The sequence below is a fragment of the Rhizopus delemar genome, genomic scaffold (assembly GCF_000149305.1).
Source record: "Rhizopus delemar RA 99-880 supercont3.17 genomic scaffold, whole genome shotgun sequence".
NCBI lineage: Eukaryota > Fungi > Mucoromycota > Mucoromycetes > Mucorales > Rhizopodaceae > Rhizopus > Rhizopus delemar.
The window spans coordinates 739,275-758,165 of NW_027137843.1; the positions used below are offsets into that span (position 1 = coordinate 739,275).

General features: G+C 34.7%; 4 protein-coding genes across 4 annotated transcripts; 1 reads left to right on the plus strand and 3 right to left on the minus strand.

Moving 5' to 3' along the window:
• Nucleotides 1-3,848: 3,848 nt before the first annotated feature.
• RO3G_15866 (uncharacterized protein) lies at nucleotides 3,849-4,214 on the plus strand (the record flags this gene model as incomplete). The annotated part of the gene is made up of 1 exon (XM_067670450.1): nucleotides 3,849-4,214. One exon carries the CDS (start codon nucleotides 3,849-3,851, stop codon nucleotides 4,212-4,214), a length of 366 nt encoding a protein of 121 aa, XP_067526551.1.
• Nucleotides 4,215-4,710: 496 nt separating this feature from the next.
• Nucleotides 4,711-8,384, minus strand: RO3G_15867 (uncharacterized protein; the record flags this gene model as incomplete). The annotated part of the gene is made up of 3 exons (XM_067670451.1): nucleotides 4,711-7,189; nucleotides 7,240-7,708; nucleotides 7,832-8,384. The coding sequence occupies 3 exons, from the start codon at nucleotides 8,382-8,384 to the stop codon at nucleotides 4,711-4,713; spliced, it is 3,501 nt and encodes a 1,166-aa protein (XP_067526552.1).
• A 2,927-nt stretch (nucleotides 8,385-11,311) lies between these two features.
• RO3G_15868 (uncharacterized protein) lies at nucleotides 11,312-13,054 on the minus strand (the record flags this gene model as incomplete). The annotated part of the gene is made up of 4 exons (XM_067670452.1): nucleotides 11,312-11,618; nucleotides 11,673-12,302; nucleotides 12,372-12,841; nucleotides 12,893-13,054. 4 exons carry the CDS (start codon nucleotides 13,052-13,054, stop codon nucleotides 11,312-11,314), a joined length of 1,569 nt encoding a protein of 522 aa, XP_067526553.1.
• A 745-nt stretch (nucleotides 13,055-13,799) lies between these two features.
• Nucleotides 13,800-18,863, minus strand: RO3G_15869 (uncharacterized protein; the record flags this gene model as incomplete). The annotated part of the gene is made up of 1 exon (XM_067670453.1): nucleotides 13,800-18,863. The coding sequence occupies one exon, from the start codon at nucleotides 18,861-18,863 to the stop codon at nucleotides 13,800-13,802; it is 5,064 nt and encodes a 1,687-aa protein (XP_067526554.1).
• Between the last annotated feature and the right edge of the window lie 28 nt (nucleotides 18,864-18,891).

Consider the following 18,891-nt stretch of genomic DNA (forward strand, 5'->3'; position numbering starts at 1 on the left):
GATTGGTACCACTTTCGTTTTCGAATTCCGACTCTTTGCTATAAATTTTTGCATCTGAAAATAGGCGGTACACAATTTTTTTCGGCACGCTTTATATCAATGACATCTTCACAGATTTTAATAAAAATTTGAACATTTGTGTAACTATATACTCCAAAAATATAAGTTTTAAGTTTGTTAGCATATCATGTTTTGATGAAGAGAAACATGCTAAAAACAGCAGTAAAAAAATAAAAATGTCGGCGATTTTGGCGGAGATTTTGCATAAACACTTTTATTTGTTAGTGCATATAATATGCAAATTTTTATTAAAAACTATTGAGTAGAAGTAATTTTGTGTCCCTTAAATTTATAGCATATCCGCACGTTTTTTATGATTGCGGAGCGAATATTTGCTTTCACACTCCGAGAATTTGGGAAATGACTTACCCAATAATATGCTACATTGGGTAAAAGTTTGAGTGGAATCTGAAAAATTGAATTTTGGGGCACATCTGGCACTGTAAGCATCTGGTTTTCTCAGCTTGCCCTCATTTACTTTTTTGAAGGATTAGCAATCGCCAACACCTTTGTATGTTTCTTGAATTCTAATATTATTGATGTATGGCAGTTATATGAAATATCGATATGGCCGCCAAAATTTTTGCGACCTAATTAGGGTCCGTAGCGTATATGCTATAATAAGGATATCTTGCAAAGAGGCATCATCCACTGTCCGAGCATTTATACCAAATGGAAGCTTATTCCTAAACATCTTTTGATGCATTTAATATAGATACTAAGTTTTTTAACTTGATAACATCATTATTATCATGTAAGAATCACATTGTTTCCTTGATTCTTAAAATATCGTTATTTCTTCGTTATGGTTCAAACATTAGTTGTAAAAAACTAATTGTAATTGTTAAGATAATAGAAGACGAGGTAGAAACAGAAATAAAGAAACAGTTAGAGTAATTTTTGAGACTGATCTTTATTTCAGTTTAAGTTAAAGTAAAAATTATTCTAATTGAAGGCAGATGTTTATATCTTATTGAGTGAATGGCTTGATATCTTGTATTGTAAACGTTCTTCTACTCTTTCAGGTGCTTTATCAAGTGTCATCTCTAATTATGATTATAAAAACTTTTCATTTGTTTCTTTGTATGTCTGTCATAGATTATCTTTTATTCTGGGAATTCCTCACTGATTTGAATAACGTTATTTTACGCGTTATTTCAATTATGTGAAAGATTAGCAATATTCCTGACATTGGATTGGATTTGGTTATTTTAGTTGATACTTCTTCTTATCAAAGAACTCTCTTGAATACAATACATATTCTAAAAGAACATGTTTAATTGGAATTGATTGTATGATCTTATTTAAATACACTTGTATTTTATTTTATTTTATTTTATTTTATTTTATTTTAATTATGATCTTGTATTAAGACTTATATTTATCAGCGTTAACTACAATCAGTTACTGTTCTACAACAGTAATAACCTATATGCTGTTATATAATATCGTGATATTATTCTTGAATATCATTTAAAAATATTAATGCTTATCGTTTTTATAATGTTTTGTTGATTACAAATCTATTCTTAGTTAAATTTTAAATGTTCTAATAAAATGTGTTATTCTCATTATAATTTGAATTAAAAAAAAACTGTAAATTATTTTTTATTGGATTTGGTACATTTCTTTGCTACTTTTTTTGTTTTTCGATGTGTGTTTATAGTTCATAGTGTTATGTTCTGGTAAAGGTAATAACAAAGATAAACCAAAAGAATACTTTTTGAGACTGAACTTTATTTAAGACAATCTTAATTGTTAAAAAGAAATCATTACAAAGTCTACTATTTATATTCTTCTATCAATTGGCGGGTAAATGAGTAGTTATGAGCGTAGATCCAATAATTGACATGTTTGATTGAAGAATGATCACTGAATCGATTATGAAAATTTTTAATTCGTTGTTTTTATAGATCTTGTTGTTCTTTAACTGATCTGGGAGAGTTGTCCCGTCTTCATTGAGAGGAAAGATATATTTATATGAAATGCCTCCAGTCAGATCAAAGTTGACTAGGTACCTGATCCATTATTATTCATTTACAGAAATGATGAATAGTAAAGATCATGACTTATTTAGTATTCATGTTTACTCTGTAGAATGAATCTAATAGTGGTAGTTTTATATAAAAAAGAAGAAGAATATATTTTATTTAATAAAGATTTAAATTATTATCTTTTATCAATTTTAATATACTTCTTTTAGTTGTGATTATTCAATGTCCGTTATGATCAGACTCTGTTCTACAACACATAGTAGGTGCAGTGAATAAATCACAACAGTGAGTACTTTTTAGGCAAAGAAAAATTATAATTAAGCAAGAGCACATGATAATAGCGCTTTTGCTTTGCAAATTAAAGTTAGCATATGGTTATGCTGCTATTTAAGGTTGTCTTTCTGTAAGTGAGTTAATTTGAGTTAAGTTTGCTTGTAAAGCTTGATTTAAGGTTGTGATTGCCTTGTAAGTTGTTGTTTTATATAGAGTTTAAGCAGATGTTTGATAAGTAGTGACCACCAGATCTTATGTGTAAGATCAATACGATGTTTCTTGATAAAAGTTAAAGTAGAGTAAAAAGTTTAGGTGAATAGGGACTTTCTTGTTAAAGTTTGTTATTTACTGCGTAAAAACATATGACTTATTTAAACTGACCAACAATTTCTTCACAAAAAGATGGGATATATACATATGTATGATATTTTTTTTTCTTTTTTGCTTTTCTTATTTTTTTTGACCATTTTTATATTTTCAACATTTTTTATCTTTTTAACATTTTTTATAATCTTTTATCTTTTAATTTTTTCTATTGCTATTTTTTGTTGGTTTGTGTTTTGAGTTGAGTGTTTTAGAGAAGTTTTTCTTGAAATTTTTAAAGTAAGGTACTGTAGTGACTACCAGATCTTTTAATTAAGATCAAATAAAGGTAAAGATAAAAAAAAATAAAGGGATCAGGAACTTTTTATGAGAAGGTTGCCTGTTTATTGAATAAAATATATAAAATAAAAATGAGAGTAGAACTGTACTGTCCTTTTTCTTCATCTAAATAGTTGGGATATTTATATTGTTAATTTTTTTTTCTTTTTGACTTTTTTCATTTTCTTGACTTTTTCACTTTTTTGACCTTTCACATTTTCTTGACTTTTTTCATTTTTTGACTTCTTTATCACAACAGCAAGCCTCAAAAAGAAGTTTTTGTGACCTACAAAAACATTTCAGCTCTAAAATAAATAAAAGGGAAAACTAATCCGTTATCGCAAAAGTATAAAATGGTCATTGGGTGGATTGAATTCGTGACATCAAGATTCAAATGAGCCATATTTTCCAGTTAAGCTATTTTGTAATTTCTGAAAAAAAGTGGTTTATAAACATCCAATGGACTTCCATAAATATTTTGACGACCGTTAAACATGTTTAAAAATATTATAAGGTGCTTACTGTTTTTGAAAATTACCGATGTACCAAATGATATAAAACTAACTGGGAACAAAGGTGCTTCACATAAGAAACGCCCCATTATTCTAGACTAAATCGGGAAATATTCGGAACTTCAAAAATTAAACAGCGCCATTCGATTCTGCTTGCCTTATAACCTTAGTTTCTATTTTTGGATTGTTATTCTAGCTCCGCTATAGCTGTAGATATTATGATTTATCCATCGTGGCCTGAAGTGCCAATCACCCAACAGCATCTTGTAAGCGACATCACTCTTCGTCTAAAGGGCGAGAGATCGCAAATGACTCATTAAGGACTACCAAGAAGATCCACCTGAAGCTGGAAGAGTTGTGGCATTCTATGTCGTTCCAATCTGCTGTTAATGTTTTGCATTCTGTGGAGATCTTTGTTGAGATAAAAAAGAAGAAGCCTTTACTCGCTGCACAGCACAAACTAGCTAGATTAGCTGGGGCTAAAAAGCATCAGTATTGGACTATTCACGACTGGCGACGTGTCATCTTCTCAGATGAAGCCAAAATTAATATCTGGGGATCGGATGGATGTAAATACTACTGGAAGCGTAAAGGAGACCGTCTTCAGCCTCATCACATTGAAGTTACAGTGAAGCATGGTGGTGGTGGTACCATGTTGTGGGGCTGTATAACCAGTGAGGGACCTGGGTATGCATGTCAGGTGTATGATGGCATCATGAATTCAGAGGTATAGCAAGAAATCCTTGGCATAAGCCTTAAGGACACGCTCCGGTACTATGGCCTAGATTGGAAATCATCCATTTTTCAACATGACAACGACCCAAAACACCTGTGATATTGGGTGAGTAGTTTGTAGTCGATTAAAAGTAAAAATAAAGTGTAAACAGGAAACTGATAATCGATGAGACTCTTGAACCTCTTTATTGAGTGAAGACAGGGAGAGGGAGCTCATTAAATACAAACTACGTCTGATTTTATAAAATTAATAATTGAAGAACCGAAGTTGCGCAATGTAAATTACTAAAGTTGTTTATGAGTACTGATGGCTATATAACACGTAGTGTTATATAGAGGTAGTTTTAAATTATATGACATGGAGATCTTGAGTAATCTCACACGACATTTGAGTATTTAATAAGGAAAATACGACAGAATCCTTTAATTTGGGTGAGCGTTTTGGGAACGGGATAATTTTGTATCTTTTCTATTTTGCTTGGGTCGGTCTGAATTCATTCTTTAGTAACGATGTAACCAAGAAACTTGAGATGATCCTTGAAAAAGAAGCATTTTTCTGGATTGAGCTTTAGATTTCCCATTTTAATACAATTGAAGACATGTTCTAAGTGGACTAAGTGTTCGTGGCAGTTGTTTGAGTAAACATTTAGATCATCAATGTATGCTACCAGGCATTTGTTGATTAATGGTCTGAAGCAGAGATCAATGAGACGCTGGAAAGTTGCGGGTGAATTTACTAATCCCATGGGCAACGTGTTGTAATGATATACTCCGTATTTTGTGGTGAATGCTGTTAATTCCTTGCTACTTTCTTCCAAGGGTACTTGATGAAAACCAGCTCTCATATCAAGAGCGGAAAATACTTTAGCTTTTCCCAAAGTGTCTAATAAATCGTCGATTCTTGGCAAAGGGTATGAATCTTTTTTTGTTACAGCGTTTAACTTGCGATAATCAATTACCATACGGTATTCACCGTTTTTCTTTTTAACAAGGGTTACCGGAGCAGCCCAAGGACTGTTTGATGGTGCGATTACTCCTAGCTTGCAATATTTATCCAATTCCTTTTGTAAATAATCAGATTCTATAGGGCTAAGTCGATAGGGTCTATGACTAATAGGCTGAATATTCCCTTCTCTGATAATTTTGTGCTTCAAAATTGATGTGTAGCCAATGGTATTATTATCCCAATCAAATATTTCCTTGAATCTATACAGCAATTTTCGTAGTTTCTGATTCATTTCTTTTGATATATCTCCAACTTCCACTTTTGCATATGAGTCTTTGTCTATCATCTTTTCTTCATCACTTTCGGTTTCTGAGTTCTGATTATACTCCATAGTATATAAATCTGCTTCTTTGTTGAGTTGATACGCTTGTATGACTTCTTCATTTTGTAAATCAATCTTTTCAAGCTTTCCTATCTTTTCAAACGATTGTAGATGGATATCTTTCTTTGATCGGTTGTATAGATGTATTTCGATGCTCTTGTTGTTTAATACTATAGTGGCATTTAAGTCGAAATATCCCATTGCTTGAATAATGTCAGGGTTGGTTAGTTCAAAACTATAAGTGACTGACTTTGACTGTCCAGGTGGTTTTTTAAGCTGAAATGTACTTGACGTATAGGCTTTTAAGATCATCCCTTCCTTTGGAGCACGAATGATTTGATCATTGTTATTTGTTATTATCTCAATCTCTTGGTCAGATTCTTTTTCCAATACTAATAATGATTGATCATTGTCTTCTTCTTGATGCTCTCTGTCAGATAGCTCATCTTCAGCACTGTAAATATCTTCATCACTATGTTCTATTGATTCCTCCTCCGAACTGTATTCCTCTTCAGTGCTTTCATCGGCTTCTTCTTCAAAATGGACATGTTTTGAATTGGAATTAGTTTGACTGACTGGATGCTTGTATGTTTGCGTATAAGTCGTAATTTTTGGTATTTTTTCTTGCTTGCATAAGAAGGTAATAGGCAATTCGGCTTTTTGATTCTTGTATGATACTTTCAAAGATTCGCTATTAAAATCAATCTTCGCTTTAGCTCTAATTAACCAATTGTTTCCAAGGATGAAGTGGGTGGGACATGAAGGTAATACTTCTACTGTACAAGGTATAATCATGTTTTCTTTTACTTCTACTGGTACATCATAGATAACTCCTAATCCTGCTTGTTTTGTTCCATTTCCCATAGTAAATATAGTTTCGGAGGCAGCATCTATAGAGAGTCCTAATTTATCAGCTAAAGCTTTCGACATACAAGTCTTTGCTGCTCCACAGTCGATTAACGTTCTAATCCTATGATCTCCGATAGTAGTTTTTGAATATACAGCGGTAGTGTTAAATTCATCGTCTTCAATTATTGCAACCGTTTGCTGAGAATCTTGATTTTTAGTAGCAGTTCTTCTAGTTCTACAAAAACCAGCTAACTGTCTACGGTATTTAGGGACATCATTGATCAGGTCTCTAAATGTAGCGTTGGCAGGTCGGTCTAATATGTCAGTAGCGATATCATAGGATGGAATTGATTGTGTTCTTTTGGGCTGTTTCTTTTTGATAGGTTCAATAGGTAAATCAGTTTCCATTTCTATATCTTGATTTGTATGCGTTTGATTGTTATTTGAAGGTTTGATTTCTTCCAAACGACTTCTAGTAGTAACGCGCTTGGTAACAACTGATGGTTTGGCTGTTTTCTTTTGAGCAGTGGTACGTGTTTTAGTATAAGGAACAGCTCTGGTAACCTCTGGTGGTTTATCAGGTCTGATGGCAGTATATAACTCTTTCTCGTTTCTATTCTCATTTTCTGTTAGGATAGCATTTAAATGTTGTGTTTGTTTTTGTAGTTGTTGCTTAGATTGGTTAATGGATTTTGTTGGTTTTTGGGTATTCGATTGACCATTGCTTTCGTTATTAAAAACAATTGACCCATCTAGTTTTTTGGAGTTTGACCTTGTAAATGTTGTTGTTGAGGAGCTGTATTATTATAATCATTATTGGGTTGGCTACGGCTTTGATTATTGTACTCGGTTCTTCCATATGCATTATCATAACTGTTCCTGTATCTAGTATTGTATACATTGTAGCCATTATTGTTATAGTGGTTATAGTTATGATTGCTGTTATTGTTATTGTTATATCTTGGGTAGTTGTCCTTGCCGTTAGAATTAACATTATTGTAACTATTGTAGTTGTTGCGAGCGTTGCGGTTGTATGGTCGATTTTGTTGATCATGCAGATTCAATTCGTTGCGAATGGCTTTTTGAATCATGTTAAGAATCTCTTGCTGATTATTGAAATGAGAATGACCGTGATGATGTCTTGTTGAGTGATTATCATAATATTGGATGTCATTAGGATAACCTACTACATCCATTGTTGACAACTGATTAATTCCTGTTGTAACATTGGCATTAGTAGCTAAGTTTCCAGATGATCTACCAATTATTTGAGTACCACTGACTGGCAAAATCTGAGCAGGTCTTTCATCAATGTCTACAAGTTCAACATTATGGTTGTTTGCATTGTACCGATTAATATGTGCGTTGTCGTTGTGATATATGAGGGCGTTGTTGATGTTACGAGGTATGAACGGGTTGTCAACCATGGCAATTTTACGTGGTCTGTTGGCGTTCCACCAGCCTTCAGAATGTGTGAGCCAGTCTTTAAAATTCTTGGAGCTGCTTTGTATACAAAAATTTTTTATTTCATTTAGTAATCCAGCACGGAATCTGCTTTCTATCAATGCTTCGTTGTCAATATTGGCCAAATCGGCTGCTTCTCTTAATCTTGCTAGAAATATTTGTGGATGCTCTTGTTCCCCTTGGAACATATCATTAAATTCCATTTCGTAGCTTTGAATTAGTTCTGGTGTAATATAATGATTCTTGAGCGCCTCTATTGCTTGGTCATATTTGATATCTGGTTCTTCTTTTAAAATGACACGTTCAAAGTAGATTTTGGCAGCACGTCTTAGCTGTGATTTGAGGATAGCTATTTTTCTTGATTCACCCTGCGTGTTACTAACTGCGAGGTAGGAGTCTAGTATTTCTTGAAAATGACGGAAATCTTCTCCTTCATATCCGTAAAATTCGATAAGTCTTGGTCTATAACCTTGTATTACGCTTTGGTTGCTGACTGAGGCCAACACGTTAGGTCCTGTAGTTGTCATTGCTGCTAATAAGTGTTTTGAGATTGTTGGTTCGATTTTGATAAAATTTTTTTTTGAATAAGTCTGTTGATTTCTTGATAGTTTTTAAGTAGTTTTTTCAATTTTGATCCCTCGTAGTGACCACCAAATGTGATGATTGGAGTTTGTAAGGTTTTTGTAGTATAAATAGGTTTGTACTGAATAAGTCTTGATATAAGATCAAAGGTTTAGATAGGATTTGATTCCAAAAAGAGTAATAGATTGAATATAAGTTCGCTTGTAATAAGTGACCACCAGATCTTGTTAAGTAGATCAAACTGTTTTGAGTAAAGTAAAATAAAAAGATAATATAATAGGGATTACAATGAAGTGTATATGCTTCAAGGGACTTCTTGTTCTTGATGTTAAGTAAAATAAAAGAAAAATAAAAGAAATTTACTTTGAATGATATTTATTTGAAATAATCAAAAAGTAATATGAAGTAAGTAGAAACAAGGTTATGTAGAAACAAAAGTAAGTAAGAACAAAAGTAAGTAAAAAGTATAAGAAATATTGAAGTTATTTATATGTTTTTGGTTTTTCTGATTATATGCTGTTTTTGATGATTTTATGGATATTCTATATTTTTTTGTATTTTTCTGGATTTATCTGTATTCATACGTATTTGTTTGTATGTTCCTGGATTTAAACTAATTGGAGAGAGAAAAGTCGAATGCTGCCAAAGTTTGCTGCATTGTGTTACAATGTCTTCATCATTCTCGTTACAATAGAATAAAAAGATACACTACGGCGCAAGGTTTACTTTCTGAAGTTATTTTACTCTTTATAAATCGTTTTGATTACCAAAAATGTTAATTTTTTATTGTTTTTTCATTGTCCTCCACATTATTTTTTTAAAAATGCTCCAGCCTTTTTTTACTGCTCCACTTTTTTTTTTTCTGTAAATAAATGCTGAAATAAAGTGAATCTACTTGGCAAAATCACTTTTAAAACTATATACAACCTTATTTACACTGTTAAAAAGATATAACACAGCCATATTGCACAACTCGCATTTTTCTGCATTATGACTGTAATAGTCGTAAAAAAATCCCTATTCATTAGTTTTTTTGAGCAATCACAAAGTAGGTTGTGCACAATTTTTTATTTTTATTTTAAAAAAGTTCTGCAATTTTCTTTTTTGTTTCTTTCTTGAACTATATTTTACGGTTGTTTTTAGAATAGATAATATGCAACAACAAGAAAAAGGAACGACTTATAACTCAATCACGGCCCAGAATATAAAAAAAGAAAAAAAAACAAAGCTCACGTTTTTTTATGCCTCTGTCACTTGTCGTATCCTAAATTACTTTTACATCTTGTACTCCAGCTGACATGTTTTTAAAGAAAACTTAAATTGTGAAAAAGAAGACATGTAAGCATTATGGCAAAGAGTTAGTAGTGCGCCTGTACCATTAGTTTTATTTATTTCAGCAAATTTAAACAAGACATGTTTTGATTGACATAACTTTTCTTTGTTTCCAATTATAGTACTGCTTCAATATACTTTGACTAGTCAAGTTACATTACAACCTTTTTATATTAATTGAACTGAGAGTGATTTGTGATGGTTGTGAATTACTGTTTTGTATTAAATATGCAGAAATAAATTGAAGATTATAAATACGTAATAGATATAAAAAAGGGTTGTACATGCTATTATCAAGTTCAAGCCATATACAATAAAGTAATTCATTTATAAATTACTCCCTCATTCAGTAAAAATATTGGTTTGAGTAGGTTGTCCTTTATTATTATAATTTTTTCTGTTATATTCAGTTTATTGAAGCCAAAGGAGCTTATTTGTTTTGTTGCTAAAGAATAATAGAACCAATGATTGTTTTAATCATTTACATGATCTAAATAATCCAATTTGCAAAAACAATACAAAAAAAATATATAATAAAAAAACGCGTTTGCAAATGCTCTGAAATGACGTCGCTATAACTTACAAGTGTTTCAAAAAGTACAAAAAACTTCCGATTGTACTTCTTTTCCTTCTTCACATAATCCTGCTACGAAATTCTTACGGCTCATAATTACTTTTCACTATTCTAAACTCTTCTTAATAATTAAATTGTTATTATTTATCTTGTACCTTAATCCAGTTATTTGCCCCTTTCCACCAAAATTGCTTTTTTATCCTGAATTATAATTATACGTTGGTCGATTAACACATGGCTCCGTGAAAGTGTAAAAGTAAATAGTTATGATAAAGAAAAATATGCTTACTTTTGATTCTAGTGATTTATAGAAGAAACTTGAATAGCATGCTTTTACAATTACTTAACAAGATTTAGCTTTTTTTTAAAGTTAAATAATGAATGCTTATTAATATATATTGTGTCTAACGTATACCTATAGAATATGAGCTACTCTTTGTTCAGCACTGTGCTTTATGAAATATTTAGTAGAAAAAAGTCTATATGGTAGGAAAAAAAACATACAAGTTCAGTACTCATAATGAAAAATCTTATTTTGATTAGTATATTGGATATAAGGTTGTAAATTCCTGTAACAGCAACGTAAAACTGTAGAGATAATGGAAGGTGTCAAACAGCATATCATTTTGCAGTGCAACTTGTTAATAGATACAAAACCCGGACCTCTGTTTAACGACTCTGAAAACGGTTCTTTTTTATTACTGCTTGAAAAGGTATAAAAATAGTTTCTTCTAAAAAGTTTTAAGCATAGTAACATATGAATAGAATATATTTGGGTTATAAGCAAAGAGTGGTTGATATGAATGTAGCGATACATAAGAGAAGATTAAATTATATTTTGAATGAAGTTTTGATGGTAATTAGAAAAAAAGGAACGTGAAAAAAGAAGTTATTAAATCATAGACGTAGGCATAAAAGCATAAAAAAATAAAAGAAGATTGCATAAATGAAATGAAGAAAAAGGCATTAAAGATCGGAAAGCATACCATCATGTCTACCACCAACTTTGTCATCATAACGCATATATGACCATATAACTTTAAACTTATTTTTGGTTGCTGAATATTGGAGTAACCCAACACATTCCAAGATGTCTGCCACATCTAACACAGCAAAATGCTTACGTTCAACATCTTTTTCAACCATTGGTATATTAAATTGATCAAGCTTGTGATTTTTCATCACATCTACAACTGCAAGAAAGCGTACTTGATCACCATATGTATGCTGGAAGTATGTGTAAACTTCACCAACAAACCAACACTTTCTCAAACTAAAAAAAAAGGTTAGTTGATTTTATATTTAATGTCCATATAAAATTACTTACCTTCGATATCGTCCAGCTTCGAACAAGACAAAGTTGTCAGCTGCTGTAGTCAATCTTTTTTTTTTGCGATATGACAGGGAAGAAATAACGATAGAATCGGTCCAAAGCCGTTCAGCAAACAAAATAGAATTAGTTCCAATATCGATTATGCTTTGATCACCATAAAGTCGCCTGTAATAGGATCGAAGTGCAACAACAAGATCTTGATCGCGCAGATCAGGGGTGATTACTCCATTTGATAACAAATATGCTTCATCAGCAGGATCCCATAATTGCGGAAACTGATCGTTGCCTGAAGGATGGGAAACAAACGATACAGGAGAGCTTTGATCTGCATTCACTTGATCGTTGTTAGCTAGAGACGTGGTAATTCCATATTGTTGTAGGTTGACGATGTTCAACAAAACGTTGGAGCTGTTAACTCCAGGCTTTGTGGTCGATTTAATCTTGTTTGCAAACTCTTTTATTGTTCTCTCCGTTGATCTACAGCTATAATTCTTTATGGGCCCCAGCTGTCTGGTCATGTGCCCAAGATGACCCAGATAATGGTTGTTGGCTGTGAAAACTTTGACTGACAAATTACCAGCGTTGATTTGATCACGCAAGTATTTGTGCCATGTTTCCACATCACTATGTTAAATGACAAAATACTGTTAGTAAGTAAAATGTAATAACGAACTTCTGCTACTTTGTATTCACCTTTCCATTTTTTTCACATCCTCTTCCTTTAATGTTCGACGGAGTGCCAGATTACAGCCATTTATTAGACACATCAACGCTTTCTTTGCTTCGTATTCGACTAGGTAAGGCAAGGTGATATTTGGTACGATCACGCAAAGAAAGTTCTGCCAATCTACAGCTCTGTAGCGACCAAAGGAAGCATGAAAGGAGCCTTCAAATATTTGGGGGACTTTGGAGGCACATACTTCCATCTGGCGCTGTACAATAGCCATACCATTGGTTCTTCGAAGTGGATTTTTTAGTCTGAAGCTGTATGATGAACCTGATTCAATGATGTACGATTCATTGCAACTGGCGTTAAGAATATTGAAAATAAGGTGTCCAATCCCTCTGCCAATCAAGTGCATCTCGTCAATTCCAAAAAATTCTACACCACAAAACGTCGAAAGAGAAGTGAGCAGCTCTGGTACTTGTCCCATTTGATGGCTCTGTGATGTATCGTAAGCAATCATAACTTTTTTTTAAAAAAAAAAACTTACAGGATCACCATGTACTAGGCTTTCTTTTGATCGAATATTGCCGTTATGTAAAAAGTATCTCGCACCATCTGATACACCTCGAACATCACAAATACGACAACCATGGTATGCCATATGGCCAGCATGATTCATTAAGTCTGCAACACCAGGAATGTCACCCATAACACCCATCAAGTGAACCTTGCCTTTGTAAATTACATTGTTATCTTTTAATACTCGAAAACCATTGTTTTGCCAAATATGAAATAGAAGACAAAAACTACAAAAAGACGATAGTTGTGAAACTAAAGATTATATATGACTTTATTAATAAAAATATTGAGGGTATTTATACTTTTTGAATGTCTGGGTCTTTACCGCTATTTCAATTGATCGGTTAAAAGAATGATATGGAATATAAGGAAGGATAGTGGATAATCAATAGCCGCTGTCTACTTGACGAATCAAGGGACAATGAAGTAATTAAACTATTGATCTAATGATAATTATAGAATAGGATTGAACTGCCGTTGTTGTAATCAGGTTCCGATATAGTCTTTTAGAACGCTGGTAGGACAACAGGGCAAGATTGGCTATTGCAGAATTCTCACGTTTATTAATAGAGATCTGGTTAGACTATAATTCTGTAGTATCCAAGTTTATCCATGAATGTTCACTTTATTAGTTGTGTGGATACAACATTGCCCCCTTCTAGTTTGAAGCAAACGGTAAAAGGATAAGTGAAGATTCAGGAAAAAGTAATTGTCATACACAATAAGTGCGATAATGATCATAGGGCAGATAAATAGACATAGTATAATTGAGGGTAGATCGTAGTAGTAAGTTGTCATAAAAACCTGATAGTAAAAAAAAACCTTCTTTAGGAAAAATTGTCTTAGGGAAAAAGACGGTCAACTACTTAGACAATTTAACGTCTTGATCTCTTGCTTCTACTGTGATGATCACGAGTAGGAACGGTACGTTTGGGTAATCTTGCTTTCTTTGAGACAGCAGTATTATTACCTGCTTGACGACGAGCCCAATATGTTTCAATTGAAGATCGATCATCAAAACTAGAAGTAGGTTCCCAAGTGTAATCCATAGGATCATCGTATCCTTTCCAATGAACAAGGTACTGGTAATTACCTGGAGTTCCTTTGTGTTGTATAATTGCTTGAATCTCATAATGTTGGTCATCGATTGATTCTGCACTTTTATTGCTGGGTAATGCAATAAGTTTTAAGTGTGAGGTTGGTACATCTCTTGATAAGAGGTTATTTTGTTTGTCAACTAATATGTAACTGCCATTAGTTGTCATTCCACTTATATAAAAAGGACCTTCGTAATACGGATCAGTTTTGTTTTCCTTATTCACATTTTTAATCATGACTTCACTATGGAGTGGGAATGGTGTGTGAACGATTTTGTTTGTTTTCATAAAATATGCATTGTCTACATCCTGAGTTTCCTTAATGCGTTTAGCAAGAGCAGGGATAACGACTTCAGTAGCATATTTAAGTCTGTTTTCTATTGCTTTAGAATCTACAGCTTCACTTCTAAGAGTGGGTTTAATATGAGAATAATCTTTCATATCATTTGGTACTTTATTGAAGATTACTGTATATGGTCTACTCTTATGAAGTCTGGAATATTTCAGATTCATAGCATATTGGGTTGCAGGTACATATAGATCCCAATCTTCTTTTCTTCCTTGTAACTGTTTAACAATAGTCTTTTTAGCAATTCCTACAAATGCTTCATTGACTGAGTTACCAAGGGGATTAAAAGGGTTAGACACTCTCTTATCGATACCACTGTTATTAATAAGTTCAGTGACGATGGTAGCAGTAAACTCTTTTCCGTTATCACTAGCAATGACCTTAGGCCAGCCGAAAGTACAGAAGATATCAACAAGCTGTTTGGCAATAGTAAGAGCTTGTTTATCAGGAATGGCTTTCAAGATAGTAAAGCGAGAAAATAAATCAACCATGACAAGAAGGAAATTATTTCCGCTCGTAGATGTTATATTAAAAGTGCCGAGGTCCATAACCCAATGATCTAGAGGTCCGTCAGGTAGGATACTTCTAGGGGGATGATAACCTGTTTTGGCAATATTAAACATTTTACATTCGTGACACTTGGATATGACATCCTGAATATCTTGACGTAAATTAGTCCAATGGAGTTTATCACCATGAATGGTTTGTTCTATGGCTTTAATTCCATAATGGCCTAATAAGTGAGCCTTTAATATTATATCTTTTCTTTCCTCAGGAGGAGGTGTGATATAATCTTCATATTGCAAAGCGCGATGCAATAAGGGTTTTGATGATGATGATGATGTTGCAGAAGTGACTGCATATGTTTGTGTTTCATAACTTTTAGATTTTTCTTTAAAAGTTGGTTTTCTTTTTTCTTTTTCTTTACCACGGATACTGTAGATGGCAACATTGTTGACATTGTTACCCCCCTCCAGTTTATTGTCATCTGGGAATAAACGACTAAGTGCGTCTGGGATAATATTCTTAATGCCAGGACAATGAACAATATCAAAGGAATATTCGAAAATTGTTTCAAACCAAACAAGCATGGCAGCATTTGGAACAACTTGCTTCTTGATGTAAATCAAGGCTTTGTGATCAGTTGTCAAGGTAAAATGACGGTTATATAACCATTTATTATATCTCTCAAACATGAATACAATCGCTAACAACTCTCGTTTGTTTGTATGATAACGACGTTCGGTAGGAGAAAGAGATCTTGCAGCAAAGGCGTTATATTGAATGACTTGGTCGATGACTTGATAAACGACACCGCCGATACCATAAGCACTAGCATCTGTTGCGACGTAGAATGGGTACTTAAGGTTAGGAATGTGAATAACTGGGGCATTCACCAAGGCATCCTTAATGTTACGAAAACTGCATTCATGGGTTTCATTCCAAATTCCTTTTAAAGAATTAAGAGATCGTAACCGGTCAAGTGGAGCAGTCAAGCGAGAAAACATAGGTAAACTATTACGGAAATAGTTTGCAAATCCAAGAAAACTCATGACTTGTCTACCAGTTTTAGGTGTGGGCCAAGAATGTATATTTGTCAGTTTACGTTGATCAGGGATTAGAGAACCATTGTTACCAATAGTCCATCCAAGAATGTTTACACAACTTTGTGCAAAATGTGTCTTTTCAACATTAATAATTAAGTTTGCAGCAGTAAGACGTTTCAACACTTCACGGACATACTCAATATGTTGATTCATGTCACCAGAGCTGAAGACACATAGATCATCAATATAGAGTGCAGTGTAGGGAAGATCTGCGAACAAATTTGTAAGAACACGCTGTACAATGTTACCGGTACTTGTCAAGCCAAAAGGACAATGACGAAATTGATACTGCATACCAGTGAATGGATGAGTAAATGCGGTTTTAGGTCTATCAGATTCTTGGATAAGAAAACGATGAAAGCATGCTCGTATGTCGAAAGTAGTAAATATAGTAGCAGAACCCATACGTTGATGAAGATCACTGATTAGAGGTAAAGGCATTCTATCAACATTCTTCACGAGTTGGTTAAGCATACGTGGATCAATAACTGCTCTTTTCTTAGTGTATAATCCGTTAACATCCTTTTTTCCAACAAGAAAAATAGGGTTGTTGAAGCGAGTATTGGAAGGAGCAGGTTCAATGACACAATCATCCAACCAAGTTTGAATTTGGTCTTCCATGATTTTTCTGTTAGCAATAGCAATATCGGGTTGTCTTCGATAAGCAAAGGCATTGGGTTCAGTATCAAGAGTAATGATAGCACCAGGTAAATTACAATGAGAAGACATGGGGATACTCGTATTAGCATCTAACAAAGGTTGAATAGTGCTCATCAATTGCTGTCTTTCCTGTTTAGTGCCAACAGGAGTTTCATTTGGCTTATAGTCATCAGGGTTAACTGGATCAGGTATTTTAGGAATATTAGAATTTAACCAAGAAGTGGCTAATCCTGTTAAACCTATTCTTAGTTTAGGCAAAATGTCAAGTCCTAAACAAATGGGGACATCACTGCTAAAATCAAACACTTCAAATTCATATGGCAAACGGATTTGGTTATAATAAACAGTAAGATTTATTATGCCTAACCGGCTTACAATACTTGAACTATTATGTCCTAACTTGATCGATCCTGGATTAGGTGTTGGAACTAAACCAAGCGACGAACAGAACGAAGGAGACACACACGAAAAAGTTGAACCGGTATCAATCATGGCCCATGTTTTGATGTGCTCTACAATAATAGGAACATAAAGCGTATTAGTGTTTGAAGGCGCTTTAGAAAAGATGTGATGTGTAATGTACTTACAGGCCTGAGCAGCTTCAGCCACAGTAAGGGCTTCTGCAACATCAATGTCCATATCATCCGACGAATCGGGAACAGAGACAACGGGACCAGCAGCATCAGTCTTACGACCGGAAGAAGCATCACTACTACTTGTAGTAGGAGTGGCAGAAGAACCAACAGAGGCAGAAACATCGTTACCAGAAGAGGCAACGGAAGACAAGGAAGAAGCAGGGGATCGACTCATTCCGCGAAACAAATGAGAAGGCCCAGCAAGATCAGAGTCGTCAGCCGAAGAGCCAGTTGAGCGACCCTTTCCTTTGCATCGATGACCAGGACGCCAGTTGTCAGCACCACAAGAGCGGCACGGACGTCCCAAACCGGAAGGTTGGTTTCTTGGATTCCACTGAGAGGCAGCAGAACCAGAGGAGACATCAACTTGGGTAGAACCCGAAGAAGGAGAAAGAGAGGAAGATTTCTTCATAGCACGACATTCATCGTTGCTATGGGTGGTGGTCTTATGGAAGCTGCAATACTTCCTAGAAGCCTTTGGATAAGGTGCAGCACGAACAGCAGAACCAGAGACAAAAGCAGAGGATTTCTTCCGACCAGAAGAAGAGGAGTCATTGACCATGGAGGGGCCAGCAGAAGTGTGAGAAGCGTTAGCAACTCTACGTACTTTGTACAATGAATGGTACAAAGTCTTGGCCAACTTGACAACGTAGTCGACCGATTCTTTTTGCGCATCCGTACAATTGGCTAAGGACACGATCACCTTCTTGTAAATGTCGGCCTGAAGACCGATCAGAAAGCAACGAGTCAAGACACAGCGATCTTGGATCTGTGCCAAGCGACGGAGGTTGTTGAAACGTTCAACGTATTGGTCAACAGTCTCAGCAGCAGTCATGGAGATGCGTAACAACTCCGTTGTAGACGTGGCCTTTTCTTCAGCCGAACCAACACCATAATGGCCAGTAAAAGCCTTTTTGAACTGACTCCACGTATGGACATCCTCCTTTTCTTGATATTCATCAAGCCAAGTACGTTGACTAGACGACAAGCAGGGAGGGAGAAGACGAAGCCAGTGCTGATCAAGATCAAGACCATGTGCGAACATCACGTCCTGAAACTTTTTTAAGCAGTGCTTAACATCCACAGAGACAGGGGCAGATGGGTCAAAGACCGCACCCTTCCACTGCATGAGGGGTAGGTTTGGAGGTACAACATTCAAGGCTGCAGGGGCAACCTGAGGTGCACCAGTCCAAGCGGTAGGAACAGCATGGGTCATAGCTCGTTGGAGGAGATATCTAGTATGAACTAGTCTCTCTAGGTCCTTGGAGCAGGCTTCGTACTTGGCGCGCACCATGCTATCTTCCTCTGACTCAGGGGTCGTGGAAAGAAGACGAACAGACAAGTTAAGGATAACTTGGGTGGCACCGATGATGGTGGAATCCAACTCCTCAATAGAAGAGTGGATGGATGGAGCTGCGATTCTAGGCTCAAAAGAACCAGAAGAAACTGCGGACGTGGTCATTCCAGAGGACTGTGCCTCTGAAGATAAGGTAGATACATCTGACATACGACGGGCGTTATCAGGATAAGTTTTATCATTACTACTGGAAGAACCAGCAGCAGCAGAGTTAAAGTCATTTGAGTTTGACATAGTGGTAAGGTAGGTAGTAATAAAAAGA